Source organism: Xiphophorus couchianus, chromosome 5 (genome assembly GCF_001444195.1).
Source record: "Xiphophorus couchianus chromosome 5, X_couchianus-1.0, whole genome shotgun sequence".
In the NCBI taxonomy this organism is placed as follows: Eukaryota; Metazoa; Chordata; class Actinopteri; order Cyprinodontiformes; family Poeciliidae; genus Xiphophorus; species Xiphophorus couchianus.
In genome coordinates this window covers 15,419,256-15,438,272 of record NC_040232.1, presented here as the reverse complement: position 1 = coordinate 15,438,272, position 19,017 = coordinate 15,419,256, and the positions used below count along the sequence as shown (strand labels likewise).

Here is a 19,017-nt window from a genome sequence, read left to right as displayed (position 1 = left end):
GCTCATTTCTGGATTAAATACTATTTAAGGGAATTTCTGAAAAATGCATGGAAAAAATAAACAGAATGAGAAAAAAACAGAGATGAAAGCTTGTCTAAAACTTTACAGGAGTAGACACTGATGGAAAATTACCAGAATAATTGAATGGAAATCATTAAAATCATAAAAGAGAACATTATTTTTTAAAGACTGACACTGGATCATACATTGTCTCATGGAACATTAAGGAGCTACTGTCCCTCCTTTGTGCAATAGGTAAAGAAAAAATTACAATCCCAAAACATAATGTGTATTTTTAGACTTTCTTTAACTCCACACTGCGTTAGTTGCTATAATTTTCCTGAATTCTTGAATTTAATTACCATCATTAAAAGGTTTTGAAGATTAAAGGTTCAAACTGTTGGGATTGTTGAGAGAATAGCACTCTAGAAAGGTAATGCTCAACTCACAAAATAAAATCAGACAGCCCTGTCCACTTTGCTTTGGACTAGTCATAAATATACATCTCTCCCATAATTGAAAACTGTGCAGACACACAGGAACTTGTCGACATTTGCATATGAATACAGTTTTCTTTTCATTTTCTGCTACTCCAAATTTAGCCTTGCACAACGATAACCCCAAACTTCCTTACTGCAATCCCTTCAAAAGAAATCATTCCAATAGACATTGTGTATGTCCATTCGAATGATCTTACCCCTTGTAATTTTTTTGTCTAAATCAGCTGGGTTCAAACCAAGTATCCGTATAGCAGCTTCTGGAAACTCAAATGTGTAATCCCGTTCTAAAAAGAAAAATAAAAATCTGGCTATCAGAACAAAAGAATAAAAACAAAACGCATTTTTTGTTTCGGTTTCAGACATCATTAACACTCAATAGTGATAAAGTTACATTGTAATCATTTTGTGCATGAGTACAAAAGATGAGCAAAAGACTGGTTTTTAACAGACGTAATTAGATAAAAGTTGTCCAAAAGGGTCATCAATTCAGTTATACAGCCATTGTGAATGCAGCTCTATGAGATAGCACGGACAGTGCTATAATTAATAAGAAGCCCTCTTTCCCCTGCAAAGCTGACCAAATGCCTATTTTTGGCACTCGATCAGCACATTTGATTACATTGTAACACCATCGAAAATGTTCTATGTTTTGTCTCTGCTTTTTTCAAGTAAAGTAGTTCACTATTGTCATTGCAATAAACCTTTATATCACCAGGTTTTCAATATGGTTTACATCAGGGATCCTCAGGGTCCATCAAGGGTCAAATATTAAAAACTCTAACCTTTGAAAGCTGCGGTACAGCTTTAAAGTTTTTAAAGTAAATCTGTGGCAAGATTTACATGTTTTAACCAAGCATTTGACAGAGTATTAATTCTGAATAAATATAATATGCTGTTAAACATTCTTTTTCTTATTATTATAGATAAAAATTGGGTGGATACTGATATCTGATATTTATACTGCTGTTATTGCCAATAACTCATATTTACCGTTATTTATGTACAGGCCATACCACTAATGTCACTACTGCTGTCACATGACCAAAAAAAATACCACATGGCCAACCCACTCTCCTGCCTGAAACAAAAAGGAAACAAAATGAAAATTAACATCCATTTTTCGCATCGGCTCAGTTTTACGAATAAAAAATCATTACAGATATGTTAAAAAATGACTTACATTGGCCCATACCTATGTTATTGCCAATACATTGTGTTTCCTTAACATTATATTCTCTTGTTAAATGCTAACACAAGTCAAATTTATTAAGGCAATATTGCAGTCACAAAAAGTGAAAACTTTTCAAGCACTACCTGATTCTGACAGGATCTTAGAGGTTTGTATTTTAATGATTGTGACCTGAATGTACAGTCTGATTTACAACATTTATAATTTGACTCAGTCTTCTCTTAGGTCCTTGTTCTAACTGAAGCATGTTAAATACATTTGGCATGTATATTTTCACATGCTGGTTTAAGCAGAAGAGGCGTACTTAGACAACTGTAACTTGTCTTTTATAAAATATATCCTGTATGCACTCATTCATGCAATGTATCATCTTGTTTTTGTAACTTGATCTCATGTTGACAATTTCATAGATAGTGTCACATTACTCCAGTAGGCAAGTGGTGATTATGAGATTGTCATGGTATAACCTTAAGTAAAAATACCATGGTGACATGCTTTTCTTTACATAAAGAATGTATAACATAATCTGTCTTTATCTAAAACTAGAAAGCAAATGTTAGTCCCACTGCTCCTAGACAGTATGCTATATTGATTATTACATTTAGATTAATTGTTCTTTATACCATGTATTGTTATTTTCTACCTGAAATAAACAAAAAATATATAAATACAAATTAGTTGACTTTAGGAGTAGTCTTGAAGATAGTGTCACATAGTGTCACACATTCTTTGCTGCAAAGAATATTATTCCTTGTTCTACTTTTCACAGTGTAACCAGCCATTTTTCAGCCAGTCATTCGACAGGCTGAAAAATGCTGTCAGATCACAGCAGTAGGTGGGAACATTTTTCTGTCGTCTCTTAAAATTCCTTAAGCTGCAATATGATGTCAAATATTAGTGGCTCTAAAACTTTCACTATTTCACAGCTCATTATACCACAAAACTGGGAGACTGCCTATGTCCACTCCCCAAGGAGCTGGAGTTGGCTTTTTTGCTTTAAGATATACACCTGCCCGCAGTTAAAACAAAATGAAACATTTGTTTTATTTGTTTATAAAAACCTGTTTATGTGAAACCTACTAAAGTGATGTTGAATACAGTAAATGGCTGATTCCGCAAAACAAAATGGAGGGTAATAAATGTGTGCCCTTCATCTCTCATTGCACAAAGTGACAATCTAAGTCTTACTAAAATTATGCGCAGCAGACAGATGGCAATTTTATCTTCAGCTGGAAATTAATAAAGTGCTAAATGTTCAATTCTGAATTCGAGTTTCACATGATTGGTTAAAAAAATATGAGAGAAGGTATGTACAGTACATGTCTGAAGGGCCTATGAAGATGTGAACAGGTAGCAGGCAAGGCTGGTAAGCAAGGGGGAAACATTTTTAAAGGTTTCACAAATCACTACAGTAACATTTGCTAGGTGATGTTCAGAAGAGGTTCAAAACCTTCAGCTGAAAAGGATTTTCTTTTGAAAACCTCCATGGCATTCCTGGAAGGGAGGGAACAGCTGCATACAGCAGCATGTGCAGACAGCAGATCTTTTGGTAGATAGCATAATGAGATTTAAAAGACTGTAAAAGGGATAAAGGCAAAAGATGTGGAACTAACAAGATGAAGACATACTGTCAGAGAAACAAAAGTATGAAAAAGAAAGTCAATTTCTTTGCTGCAAAATAACTCTTGAAAGTAAATGCAATCCTGATGAGAGGAAACGTTTCTTTCAGCTCAGTGTAGTATTATCAATCAAGAAGTGATCCTCCCTACGTTCAAGCTGAAAAGAAAATTACACGTAAAACTATTAAAAAGCATAAATTTCATGAGAACTTAAACTTCACATTGCAGTAAGTGAGCTCCTGCTCCTTTTTAGAACTAGATTTTTCTTTACATGCCAAACTAAAGACAACTTTAATTTTAAAACTTCTATTATACTTTCTGAGCACATAAAAATCCAACTTCTTCAGATTTCAGTTTGTCTGTATGAGAGATGGGTATTGGATGATTGATTAACTTTACTGCAGCAAGACTCTTCATTATGTCTAAATGACAACTAAATTGGCCTTTCAACAAAGCTAGATTCATTCAAGCCACTATATCAGAGATGAGAGGTATCGCTTCCACACAGGAACCCACAGGGGAAATTTTGATATTTTCTGAGTGCTTCTAACAAGCATGTGCAGCTACTGGTCTTATGGAAATTCTAGGCCTTCCATTTGGTATTATGACTGCCAAAAGCTGGAGTAAAAAAGTGAAAGAAAAAAAAATCTAAACGTAGTGTGTCAAGGGAACAAAGCCCTCATGGGGAACAGCATACACAACCAATGATGGATTATTCCAAGTCCTTTCTTTGGGTGCTTCAGCTGCCCCCTGTAGATCCACAGAAGAGGAGCCATTCCTACTGGCTTATTTTGAAAAGCTGGCCTGAATCGTCCATCTGGATGGTTTATTCATCTTCCAGGAGAATAGCTTTCCCTCCATTCTTTGAAACCATTCCTAAACATTTTAAAACTTTTGTATGCTCTATTTTAGCTTAATAAATATAAGAGATTGCTAACTTTAACCAGATACTTGACTATAGCTTAAACCTATTTTTTATGTTAGATATTCATCCATCCAGTATGTACAATAAAATAACACATTGATAGATGTCTGAAAGATAATTCTTAAGCATTTACTTTAGGTCTTTTGAATGTCTGTACAAAGATAGTTCTATAGTATAATATCATAAGACCAGAAACTATTTTGCATTTCTGTGCTACCAAACACTTAAAGGTCTGTTCCCCTCCCCAACTTGTTGCTGCACAATGGCTGAAAGAATTTGTCTCTGTGTAAACAATTTTCTTTCGTTTACAACAGAAACTAACAGACTAGCCCAACTACCGTAATTAAGCAGCTAAAATGAGCTGGTTGTACTTGCCTTACTTAATAGGGTGAAGAATAAGAACATGGTTTATTCTACATTTTTCAAGCAATAAATTAATGTCATACATAATATTATTGTAAATGTAAAATGAAATATAATTCATAGAAGTTCACATTTAAATTGCAGAATTTCAGTAAAACAGCTAAATCCCTCCATACATTTGCTTTACATTTGTGTAAATACAAAAAAAAAAGTCATTTTACCCATGTTATCATGCTGAGAACGTTTTATTCTAGCCCATTCTGATTTCAACAAGTATCTATATAAAAAGAAAAATTGCATTTCAAAATGGAGTAAAGATATTTCTCAGGTTACTGTTGATTTGATGAACTATCAAGGACATTTGGGTGATTCTCACGAACCCAACCTATTGAATGTCTTAGAAGATTTTAGGGGCATACTCATAGAAAACTCAAAATAATACACTTTTATTTGGACAATCATTATTTCTAATATTTGGCATAGATCATTGTTAGTTACTAAAATAAGTCTTTTAATGTTTTTTAATTTTTGCTACGAGTTGGACCATGTTCGTGAGAATTACCCATTTGTGAGGAGTGATGATGCCTGTTAAACTAGCTTTTCTCTGCATTAATCTATATAACATGACCATTTTTATCCTAAGGAGGTGGATAGTTAGTCGTAAACTTTGCCTTATTAGGTGACTGACATGTTCCAACTCAAACTTTCTGTGTCCATGTGTTTATACCCAGTGCATGTGCTGTACAAGAGCCAGCAAGCCCCCGCATTCATGAGACCAAGCAGAGCTGAGTGGGCAAGCAAGCATTTAAGGCTCTTACTGAAAGACCTTGACTGCAAGGCAAGATAGTAGAAAAAAAGTAATTTGCTGCACCCACTAAAAAATCCAGTCCCAAGAGCAGCGGGAAGGGGCTTGAAGATTCAGAAAAGTATTTTACTTTGGTGGCTGTTTCTGTTTAATTTGAGTGGTTGTGCATACATGAAGAGAAAGGTGGGACGTATCCACTTCTGTTCACTTGAGCCCATTTCCAGCTTACTTACATTGAATGTGAGCCAGGACAAATAGTGAGAAATTAACTGATAAGAGCTAAAACCAAGATAGATAAATTAATGACAGTCAAAGACAAAGACATGAAGCCTTAGACTTTAGTCTTATTACAAAGTATCATTGTAATAATGATGCTTTGTCATTATTACATCATTATAAAGTAAAATATTTTACTTTATATTCATTGTGCCTTGTTTGCATGTCAGCAATCTAAGCTACACTAAATCTATGAGTGAAAATAAGTAGAGTGCAAATATTCCGGTCACTGAGTCAACGTTTTGAGGAAATACTAGGTGGAGAAAGAACAGTGGACATCAGAGAAAAAGCGTCAACTCAGATGAGTATGGATTCTGTTTACCAAGAACACCTCCAACTCTCCTTCCACTTTCCCTGATGCCTCACTGACATCAAGACAAGACTGTGTGGCTAATTACTGAATGGCAACAAACAAACCGATACTTCCCCATTTTCCCTGGTCATGTCCCATTACTTCAGCTTAGTTCCCCTATTCATATTTTTCTTGACAGGTGCATCTTTCCATGGAAAACAAGACAGTGTTCGAATCAGCAGGCAGAGGATGTTGTAATTAAGAGGTGTACCTCTGGGCTAACACATGGCTCAGTCAAGGTGAAAATGACAGTAGGGGTGGAGTTTTATTGAGTACAACAGGGTTCCTGTCAATAGCTGTGGCACTTGGCACTGTGCTCAATGCTTTCATTTGTATTTTAGTCCTGTGTTTGTGTCTCTACATCATTGTGCATCTGCACATGCAAACCTCTAACCTTCACCATCAAAGTGTCATTGTTGTGGGGATCAGAATGCTATCTTGAAAACCCACAAAGTCACAAATATAGAAGCGGAAAGAGAAGAGAAAAAGTGGGGGTGTGTGTGCGTGTGTGAGTGAGAGTTATGTGCGTTTGGGAAAAGGAAAAGCGGGAGAAAAACAGGAGCCTGAAATAAGACAGAAAAGATGAGACGGCACAGATTGATATCGCAATTACCAACAAAGCTATCCCTCAGTTATGAATACATCTCCATACATTACAGGCAGGTTGCTCTCTTGCCATAGTCTCTGCAGCTAGTCCTGCAGTTTCTCATACACAATATACAACCACAGCCCACGAAAGGGTCATCATAGCGTTGTCCCTTTATATTAGCAATGCATCTGTCAAGATTCAACAACAATAAAAACTTTATCTTGTCTGTATATTGCTCTTACAGTAGCACAAGTTATTAATCTCTTAGGAAAAGAATATATAAGAAGAAAAAGGACATAATTTATTATCATATACATCATCTTACAAAAGTATTTGTAAATTATAAACGTGGTTTACATTTTGTCAAATTATAGGCACAAACTAAGTTTTTTTTAATACAATTGTAAATGATATTAAAACACAAATATGCAAATAACAGCAAACTGAAAATAAAATACAGTTTTTTTTAAATGAAATCTTTAGTCTAAATTGTTATTCAATCATCTTTACATATACATAAAGGTGCTCGGGTGAGATGAGACCACAGCAAAAATATTTTGGACTACATGCGCAAAATGCTATGAATGGCCTAGAGCTGACACTTTACAAAACTGTATTAAGCATCATGCAGTGAGAATGCTAATCTTCAGCAGACACATGGGTAATGGTCAAAGCAAGAGCTGCAGTGTAATTAATGGTTTATATTAAAGCATTTTCATGTGTAAGATTTGCCTAGTCAAAGTCCAGCCCTAAATTGAATTGATAGTCTGTGGAGAGATTTGAAAGATGGGCAATTTAGCAATGGAGAATAGACAAAAAATTAACTCTCTAAATGGGTAAAGCAGGTAGAGAAGCAGCCCAAAAGAAGTGTAATTTCCAACCTAAGTCCAACAAAGAATTTGTGACCAGATTTCAAAATTTATGCTTGCAGAAATATCACTGTAGCTCAAGCTTTCTTCCAAAGCTTGAGCTTCTTTACAAAGCAGATTTTATAAAATGTCATTCTTTTAATGTGCAAAAGGTGGTTCTAAAAAACATTAACACCTGAATACAAATTGATATCACATATTTTTTTCAGACTTTAATTTGTAAAACGAAACCAAAAAAACATGCATCATCTTCCTTCTTATTCACAAAAGAAAACTACTTTGTGTTGGTAAATCACATAATAGTCTGTGGTTGTAACAGGACAAAATGTGAAAAATTTCAAGAGGTATGAATACTTTTGCCAGGCACTCCATCTCATTATTGCATAAAGCAATAATGAGATGGAGAAGATGATCAGTTTTCTTCTCACTGCTCTGACATCTTTAATGTTTACTGGAGTCTCTGCATGATCTTTAGGAAATGTCTCAGTGGATTATCCAATAACCATAAACATGTCCAATCACCACTCTCGACACAGATGGCCACATGGATCATTGGGGAGCAGCTTACGCAGCCATAGCTCTCTACAGTGAGGTTCAAACGACAGCCTGTCGTGAACACTTTCTTTCAGCTTGCAAGTAAATCCAGTTACAGTTAGCCCATAATTTATGCAGAGTGAGGACCATATGCTTCAACAGCGAGACAACAGGCACTGCAATATAGGGGAGGGGGGATTTTACATAAAAATGCAAGGCTGCTACCAAATGGGTTAAGAGTATGCATGGAGGCATACAAGCATTTCAAACACCTCTGTGGCTCAAAACACATCAGACAATGAGAACAAAAAAAGGAAAAAAGGAAAGAAAGAGAAATGGAAAAGGAAACAACATCTGAAATAGCAAAAGATGTGCACTGGAGGATGGGCAAATGGAAATGTAAACCATGGGAAAATGATCCAGTGCAATTTGGATCTCTGCCGCAGGCTCCAAGCTATGCTCCATGAGAGGTGTGCAAATGAAAAACATGTTGGGGTGTGAACGTGTGTGTGTGTGTGTGTATAGATGGTACAAATGCAGGAACTATAAGTTCTTACATCAGGTGCAAGAGGACGGTTTGATGACAACATGACTGGCATATGAAAGGGGATATCCTGGAAGAAAAGGAGGTGATGCTGTCCAACTTATCTGGTCTTGGTGGTCATTTTGGAAAAGCTTTGCCCTGTAATCTAATCCTGAATCCCCCTTTGACAAAGATCAGTTCAGGTATCTACATAAATCAGAATATCTCAGAACCATAAAATGCCTTCAATCCTATTAATGGTACAAAACCACACAGGGTGACGCAGACTGATGATGAGCACGACTGGAAATCTCTGTTTCTAAGGACTTGCAGGAAAAGGGGATAAAAATGGAAAAGATAGAAAGAGGGTGGGGAATGAGAGAGCGACAGGGAGAAAAAAAAAAGAAGACCAGGAACAGCTACAGGTAAACACTGCCATCTGCTGGCCAATGCAAGAACACCCTGTGTGCTTTGAAACTGAGGCTAATGTGTTTGAACAGCTGCACCTTTGACCACCTGTTTGCACTGATGCACACAAAGCAGATGTGACACACAAAGGACACTGCACTCAGCCAAACTTGACATAATAAGAAGAAAAAACTTCCAAATTCAAAGATGTAATAGTTTATCCCTGCACAGAGACAAATTTAATTTGCTGGTTGAGGAAGAAGAATGAAAGTTGAGGACGAGGCAATCATCTTGATGCAATCACAATTATGTTAAAAGACAACCCCATCTATTCCCCACGACTCTTGGCTCTTGTAATCGAAGGCAGCAGCAACAGAGGAATAAAATGAAGCTCTCCTATAATTCATACTTATGCTGACAGGCTTTTTCTACCTCTGTTACAAGTCACAATGTCAGTTTTTTTAATACTAAAAAGGCCTGTGAGAGGTACTTACTTTGCTCGTTCCTGCTGTTCAGTGTTGACGACTTTGTGTGACACATCAAAAAGTGTGAAGCAGCAGACTAGATTACAAGTGCCAATGTAAAAAGGCTCCACCAAACACTTTCTCATTTGACTGCATAAAGATAAAGGCACTTAAAGTGATATGAATATATAAGTGGCATGAAGATTAGAAAAGATTTTTGCATATTTCATTTTTCACTGCAGTTATCAGGTAAGAGCAGTAGCTGTGTCTGCTTGCCAAAGCTTACAAATAAAGCAAAAGAAATACATGTTTCTGTTTGCCATGTAACTTACTGTAACTGTCATGTTTTTACGGGGAATTTGTGACTTATTTCACAGTCTTCTAATCCAATAGACCTGCAATAATGCATGTCTATGCAATGGCTTAAAAATGTAAGTGAGTGCTTCAGTTTGGTTTTATCACCGTTCCCTGAGGGCTTTACTCCATCTGTTCTAACACTAAGCTTATATTCTGTTTAAACATGACTGGGATCTTCTTGAATGGGAGAGTTAAAGGTGATTATCCTTAAATGCTATTTACCAAAACCTGACAATATTAATAATCAAATCTGTTATAGGATTATCACACCTGTTTTAGTAAAATAATGAACTGCTAAAAGCTGATTTATATTTTAACAAACAATGGTTCAAAGTGACAGACTTGCTAACTTTAATGCATTGTGGTCACAGCTGTTGACACCTATTCAAAAGTCTTTTTTTTTTTATAGGTGCGTCTGGGTCTGTTTTCATAATATTCTTGCTTGCTCCTAGTGAATAACAATATCTCTTATCAAAGGAAAATATCGAATGTCTAGAAGGTCAACGACAACTTGTTTCTGTGTAAGCTTGTTTTTCTATTCTTTTCTTATCTTGATAGATTTTTGTATGAGATTGAATTTATACTTCAGTGGTGATTCTCATTTCCTTTTCATTTAGAGCTATGGACAATATTTTTGTTTTGCTTTGTTTTTTTTAAGAAATGGTTGTTGCTAAAAATAAAACACAATTCCACAGAGAGCAGAAAGGAGGATCTGAAGAGATAACAGGATGAATCAGGAACAAAGTTCCTGTTTTTTTCAATACACTGAACAGAATTAAGCTTTTACACGAGGGCAAAATAGTTTAACAAGAAATTATATGTTATTTTATACATTTCTCTGAGAATATATTATATTTTCTCTTTCTGCTCTATTTTGAAGTCTAAATGCATGTTGTGCAGATTATGAAAACACTTTCTAAAATGTGTTTATGTAAGGAAATATTTTTTTTTAACTCACAAAATTAATATATAAAACAATTCAGTTCTAAAATTATCAAAAATCATTAAAAAAAATAGAAAAAATTGGAATAATGGGAGAAAGTATAGTTGTCTAAAAAAATGTAATCATACTTGTTTTTAATCAGATCAGATATAAGGTGAATCTATAAATGATAACTTTAAATATAAGACATTTGACATTTAACATAAGTCATAAGATTAGCTATAAAAATAAACCATAAATATGCGCTAATAATTTATATAAAAACGTAGCTTTTAAATGTAAGCAAAAATATTTACAAGGTTTCAAAGCATTCTGTTCAAAGCATTTCTGTGTGATATATCAGATAAGAAGCTCTTAAAGGTAAAAGGTGGACTGAGGTTAATGTCAGCCTCTCTGTTATATGTCAAACGATGCTAAACCTGAGCTGAAGCTGACCTCCATTTTTGTTCTTAATAGATCCACTCCCTCAGACTTCTATGTGGACTTACTGAAAACTAATTGTCGGTGTTGTAGAAGAAAAGGTAGAAGAGGTCACGTCGTTTTTTCCTGTTGTACTCATAAACTGCTTTGTGGACCTGACTGTGATCATAGCGTTTTAATTTTTGATCTAACCTTTAATGTCAGAAACTGCATTGTGAAAGGCCCTGCAGAGATAATTGGTTTAACATGATCTATCCAATCACACACTAGGAAGCCCTAAAATGTAAAAGGGAACAATCTGAGTTCAAAGAATTTCTGCATAAAAACAAGAGATATTGTTTGTATGCTCTCCTGGTTTCCCTAACTAATTTAATAAGATAGCACTACTTATTGACAACGTGAGAAAATTAACTCCTTAATATGGGCTTGATAGCAGTCAGTGTGTCCTTTAATTAAACGTTTGAGTTCCTCGTTGATTGAAATGTTCCATAATATCTGGATTTAGAAGGCTGTAATAAACAGTAATAACAGGGTGCTGAATAAATAAGCCATACTTATAGTCTTAGCAAAATTGTGAGCAGTTAAGCAGAGCACAGATTGTCCAGGTCCCTTCACACATGCACATATATGAATAAAACTTTCAAAGCTACAGCTTGTTCAAAACCCCCACAAGACTAAAAAACAGCATAAATATTAAAATCTAATTGTCTGTGTGTTTGACGCATCCTGCAAACACAAATCACAACTTTGCAAATGAGTGGGAGAATTTGTCAAATGTGAAGATGCTCTGGTCAAACAAGACCAAAATTTAACATTTTGGTTTCACATAGCACTGCATATAATCTTGAAGATACTATCCCCGCAATCTAACATGGTGGTGGCAGCATCAGGCTGTGAGAATTAAATCTTTTGGAAGTACTGGGAAATTGGTCAGAGTTAATTAAAAGATAGGTGAAGCTAAATACTGGGAAATCCATGAAATCATGTTTGAGGCTGCAAAATAATTGAGACTAGTTGATTAGCAAAGCCTAGTTGAAATGCAGATCTCAATTTAGTGAACAATCTGTGGCAAGCTTTTTTAAACTTTACTCCTGCAGAGTACAGAAATAAACTACTCTGAAAGAGTGTGTTACAATCACTTAACACATTAATAAATTTAGCAGACTCTTGGCTACAACTTTTTCAAAACTTGCTTAAAAACTTCAAAATAGCTCAAACATTGAAATATTTTTATGTGTTTCACAGACACTCAGATCCATATATCAGAACAATGAGTTTTGACAGTCTGACAATAACTCGTAGACAACAGAGATCATCATCTTAAAATAAGTAGTGCTGTATGTAATAGAGCAGGATTCATAGCGGGTAAATTACCGACTGCAGATAGAGGAAACTTGCTTGTATATGCGCATGCATTTAGTTACTAAACAAAGGTGAAAATGATGAAATAAAATTTGAGCAAATGCAAACTCATGCACACAGACTAAATGAGGCCACACAGGCCATGCCTCATAGCTCACTAAATCAGTGCATTAGTATTCTGAGATCTGACAATTGTCTGTTTCTGTGGTGCTGAGAATTAAATATGCATCAGCTTCAGGCAAGCGCAGAAGGCTCAGCAAAGGGCAATTTCTTTCATTTAACTACTGCTTGTCCACCAAACAAATAGAATAGAATTAAATTCAGAGTTTTTGCTTTTTTAAACACAAAAGTTATTGTTGAACAGAGTTGATGTGAAAATGTCAGACTAAAGTCTTGTATAAAAATATCAGGATAGTGTTAAAGTAAATGTGGCAGTTCGCAACACGGTTTCTAATTTCTCTGGCCTTTAAATGACTTTGGACATGCATTTAATTTGTTTATTTCAAGGTTTTTGCCCTCCTTACATAACATTTCCCCTGCTCAGCAGCAGCATCAGCTCGAAGCCCTAATCTTGGGTTTTGTATTTCCAATCCAGTACCACAAGATGTCACTCACTTTATTTAAACAAGCAACACTGGTTTTAAAGAAAATATCAATCTTTACATTTAAGTTTTTGTACCTTATATGTACATTGTATTCTAAACATTTGAAGTCACAGCTGTAGGATTTTCATCTGTGAGAATGTGACTGCATAAACTTTTTGTAGAAGTAGTGAAAGAAACAGAAGACTGCTTTTATTAAGTAAATAAGTTCTTTGATTATACATTTTACTATTTTCATAAACAACACACACAAAATGCTAAAAGACTGCACAGGCAATATTACTTTTATAATTTCTACAAATCCTATTGGCACATTTTTTATTTAGCCTAAGTAACTGAAAAAGAATGGAAAATTTGCATCAACGTGAAGTAAATCCTACTAAAATAAGATAGTAAGCGAGGAAGATGTGAAACTGTAGAACAGCAGAAATAATAAAGTGGCAAGAACACAATCTAATCTGACAAAAGAAAACAATGGCTGCTTTTATCTATCCCAGTGAAACCGAAGCTCAAAGATTTATCATAACTTTAGATTCCAACAGCACAAAACAAACAAACTGAAACTCCAAAGTGTGTTTTAGTAGAAACCTTTTTAGATGAGAATTAGATTAAATGTTTTGACCTAATGATTAGTCACAAATTAAAACTTTTCTTGGAAATTATTCGTCACCTTTGCTTTTTTCTTCTATGCTAAACCTTTCGGGTATGCAATGATACCATCCCCGATGGGACATTATGTATCAATCATGCAAAACATTTCTATAATGTACTTGTACTCAATTGTAAAGTTGCTTAGAGTTAACTGAGCTTAACCAGTGGTCATAATCTGTCATACTGTGTAGGAATCACTGAGCCAAACTAGGGGTCGGAACCAAAATAATGGGAAGGGAAAGAAATGTAAAGTTTTCAAAAAAAAATCCACAATTAGATTTAATTTGAAGTGAGATTTTATTATTTTTATGACCATTTCTAGTCATATTTTTGTAATTTTATACTAAAACAAAAATGAAAAATAAACGTATACAATGATTTATATATGGGATTATGAAATAGTTTGCAGGTAGAAAATTGATGTAGGAGGAGCTAAAAAGGCAACTTGTAGATATGAAATTAAGGTACAAATGTCAAAAGAATGAATTGGCATTATTTCTATTAAGTTGGTGGTATTAACACATTTAGGTAGCTAATCCAAAATGAAGAGAAAAAAAACCAAAATCCTATATGATAAAACATGCCACTTATTTGATGTTACAGTGATACCTAATCATGAAATCTTTAATGTCTGTAAAGGTCAAACCTTTGTGCAACTAACAGTTCATAATATAAACTACACCAAACTTGGAAGGAATTGTTTAGAAACTACAGTAAATAGGCAAGAGGAACAACATAATTTTTCAGTGTTTTAAGTTGGAGTCACACTACACAATTATTTGCCTGATTTGACCCCCCAATTTCCTGTGGGAAAAAACTACGTCAGTCTGCACTAGTTGGGGGCAGTCAGAAGGGAGAGTTGACCCAGTAATCTGTTATAGTGAGATGGGCTGAGGACTGGAGTCTGCCAGTGTGTTCCGAGGAACAGACCCAACCTAACTTATGTTGCAGTCAAACAAACATGTTTGCATCCAGATTTAGCTCAAAGAAATCAGTTGGACAGAATGAACTTATTACTGATTACAGTACAAGTGCATGTTGCCAACAGCCAACATAAAAAGGAGTGGGATAACATCAATTGTGAGCTCTTTTTATAAACATTTTTATGTTATGCATCTTCAACATTATGAGCATCAAATAACTAATAAGATTTTCAAAGGTAAAAATGTTCTCATTTTCAGCAACTCATAAAATAAAGTGGTTTATTTGGGTTTTAGCTTAAACAACTGACATATGAGAATCAAGAATACCAGAGGTTTGACACGTTAGGTTAGTTTGATAAGTCCTGTAGTCTTTGGTCCTGCCACAGTCAAAGTTGGTAAGAGTAAGACCCTAAGTCTTTCAGTCAAGAAACATAAAAACTACTTAAAACCAGTATGTTAGTGTGAAATTGTCTTTTCAAAATCTGTGAAGACTGTGAAGCAATGTACTGCGTCCATAGCATTAGGCTCTTAGCTTTGCTTTCTAAAACTATAGCATGAAAAAAACTGATAAAAAACAGTTAACAGTATAACTTATCAAGAATTCAATAAGTCTCATGTTCCATGGATAACAAAAACTGCTGAGGGAAATATCAGCCCTTTTTCAACACATTAAAAGAAGATTCTCCTCAGTGAGTTTTAGTGTTTACTACGTAATGTCATAAACAGCATCTAAAACAGACAGCGACCATTGTTGAAAAAAAGGAAAAATAAAATATCTCCAAATAGTCTGGTCAACTTTAAAACCACAAAGTTGACAGTAAAATATATTCAGCTATTTTTTTCTATACAAACTGCTTCACCATGTGACTAGAACTTAATTTGCTGCCAATGAAGAATGTATAATGTCTTGCAATAATATAGAAGCAATTTGAACATGTTCATATTTTGTCACATTAGAGACTCATTATACCAAAATACACCACAGAGCGCCACAGGCAATCGTCTCTGCCTGTAGAGTTTACAATGCGTAACTCTGAGTGACTAAAATCAAAGTTTTCTTTGGACTCACTTATAGATTAATATATTTCCATGTTGTATTTACCATAGTCATATTTATTATTTTTATAAATACATTTTATATTGTCTATGGCTATATTTGTATTTAATAATATTTAATGCCTTGGATGGAGCAGCTTGTTAACTAGCTTGTAAATAGAAAAACCATATTCTATTCTATACTTTAGTGGATTTATTGGGATTTTATGTATTAAGCTAAGATAAAGTACTCAAATTAAAGAGCATCTAAGAAGAGCAAGAAGAAAGTCATCGTAAAAAATAAAGCAAAAGAGAAGTAGAAATCATGTAGTGGATCCAGCAAACATGGGAAACTATGCTCTGGTAAAATGAGACTAAAATTGTTCAATTTATTCTCCATTTTTCAACAATCTTCAGACTGGGGCAGAGGGTTCCTTTTCAGGTAAGAGCTTCATAGAACGACAATCATTGAAAATGTGCAGTACTTGTTTGAAAATGTGTTACACAAGTCTGATAAATCTCTCTCTAAAAAAATTCTCCTTATTAGCAGTTAAACCAGAAGATTACCAAACAGCCTGTATATAAATAAGAAACATGACACATGAATTTTTTTGAGGGGAAAAGGATTGGTGGGGTTTGCAAGCTATAACTTGACAGCATCTAAATCTTTTTTTGTTCATGTCCTAAAATCTTTTTTTGTTCATGTCCTAGCTTTTTCTACTTCAAGGTATATATATATATATATCAAGACAGAATAAGCCAAATTGAATCTAAACAAACAACAAAAATATAAAATCTGTTTTAACAGATTATGGGGTACAGCCACTCTCACTGTCCTTAAGTAACCACCAGAGGGCAGCAGAGAATTATGTTTGAAAAAGCTCAGTTGAGGACAAAATTTGACTTATTAAAAAATACTAAAGCAGGGCAAATATAATCACTCACTTAAAAATTGGTTATATGTGGTAAGAAATGAAATACACTGTCAATTTCAGATTACATCATTTATTTCTAGTAGAGGATCTCGTGTAAAAATGAAGAAAGTGATGCTGATGTTGATTCCTCCCTAGTGAGTTTCAAACCCACTGAAGATTTTTCAGTTACGTAAGGATTATGGTCAACTTAGCAAAGGGCAAATCCACCTGAACCAATGGCAGTATTTTCAATCAAAAACAGAGAAAACAGAGTGACTTACATCAAACTCATTGAGGGCAGCAGCCAGTTCTCCGATGCCAGCATGGCCGTGCTTCTCGTCGGTGGGTGAAGTGGCCTGGGCAGCACTGGAAATGCCTCCAATGGCCTCCTGGACCTGCTTAAACACGTAGTCTCGGTTGGCACGTGTGGCAGCCACATCTGGGTGGCGCAGGAAGGCTTGAGAGGCCGTGTACAGCATGGTGGCGTTTTTCTTAAGAGCGCCACGAGCAGCTGCCATCTCATCCCGACACTGAGGGTCCTTCAGCTCCTTAGGACAAGACAAAAGTTCTCAGGTGAGCACTACTCGAATAGAGTATTCATATTTTGTAGAAAAATCTATGGAACAACAAACAGATAATGTTGCAAGAAAAAAAAAAGCTAGAAACCCATTTGATAGGTTTGAAAAGAATGTCAGCAATGCTGAGTATCTCAAGAATTCACAGGAGAGAAAACATTAATGCAATGGTTCCAATCTTTTCTAAGAAGGAAACAAATTCCCGACCCATTTGATGAACTGGTATTATTCCAAACACATAAAGCTGAAGCTGTGTCATCAGATTAGCAGCTGTGAAGCTGGAATGGATGCAATTCAGGGCTTTGCTCTGGATAAAGTTGGCAGCATGGTGGCTGACCTTTGTGAGAAAAAAAGTCTAAAATCTTCTAGCCAGACTAGTTACCTAGTTTTTGAAATACTTTGAAGAAGTTATTTTCAGACTCAACAGGTTCATTTTCACTTTGAAGATTCTATCTGAATCTTATAGTGACACTGTGTACAGATTTTTCTTCACTTTCCAAAATGTAATCTGTCAGAATCCTTGACTAGATCCATTAAAATGCTTTATTCAGAAGCAGAAAATTAAGCCTGAACACCATATTTTACAAGCTCATTTATCCAACTACATAAGCAAGTTCTGAAAATGATTAAACAAAAGCCTTGACAGGATAGAAAAGTTAGGAAAGAATACTTATTGGATTGTCTTCATTCTTAGCTTATTTTCCTGATTTTTTTTTAAAAGACAGCATGACAGTTACCTGCTGTCTCCGAGCCGCCACATAGTTAAGTTTCACCATCTCTTTTCCAAACTCTTTGAAGCGGTTTGCCAGGTCCTGCTCATTGGTAGCATTCTTTACTCCCTCCAGGGCTTCTTCAACCTGTCAAATACACATGCAAACACTCACACTCAAAATTTTTTATAGTCTCAGAAGTCAAAACCTAAACACATATTTTACTTTACTGGGCTATTTTTCTTCCAAGATTGCACTGTAGTTTGGTATTCCCATAAAATTTAACCAGCTTCCAAGTACCCATTTAAGAAAAGCAATCCTACAGCATGGTGCTGCCACCACTTTATTTCGCCATGAGGGTAGTGTGTTCAGGGGAATGTACAATTTTCCACTATCATTTTTCCATAAAGCCCAAATAGTAAAATTTCGGTTTCTTCAGCATATTTTTTGTGTACCCTAAACCAATCAGGCAGATTATCATGACCACGTGCTTAGTAGTATTGGTCACTATTTTGCAGCTGAAACAGCCCTGACCCATGTCAGCTTGAACTTCACTAGTTCCCTGAATAGGAGAGTGTCGGTGCCACATAGACGAATAGCAGATTCTTAAAGTCGCAGTGAGGTTTCCACAGAGTGGAAAATTCATCTGGCACATATCAATTGTGTAAAGATCTGAGAAACTTGAATGGCAGGTCAACACCACTAACTTGCTGCTGTTCCCTACAAATAAGCTATTCATCTATTGCCTTTGCACGATTATCTCTTGACTTAAATTAACTCTGTGAACCCAAAGAATGAAGCAAAAAGAAAGAACAATTAGTGCTTATTTGTGTGAATGATAAACTGGATGGCTGAAGATGTCTGCAGGGATGTGCGCTTTATATCACAAACATATTGGCATTTTAAATATTGTATATTTATTTTTCCCATTAAGCCCTGAGCTAGTGGAATAATAAATGACCAAGTAACCTAAGTTTTTTAACTGATTACAGTGAGTGTAGTTCATTACACCAGGGCATTTATGGTGATGTCTCTTTTCAAGATTCTCCTCCATGTCTCATTTATATGCTAATATGTGTGACTTGGTGATAAAAGCCAATATATGTATA

At 35.2% G+C, this 19,017-nt stretch overlaps 1 protein-coding gene across 1 annotated transcript in view; it reads right to left on the bottom strand.

The window, feature by feature from the left end:
- The window catches only part of ctnna2 (catenin (cadherin-associated protein), alpha 2), a 307,681-nt gene that overhangs the window by 253,936 nt on the left and 34,728 nt on the right, over positions 1-19,017 (bottom strand). Inside the window, exons 5-6 of the mRNA XM_028017938.1 lie at positions 17,936-18,055; positions 16,905-17,171 (exon numbers count right to left, since the gene is read on the bottom strand). Of these exons, the coding sequence (XP_027873739.1) occupies positions 16,905-17,171; positions 17,936-18,055 (387 nt within the window). The remainder of the gene's footprint in view (positions 1-16,904; positions 17,172-17,935; positions 18,056-19,017) is intronic.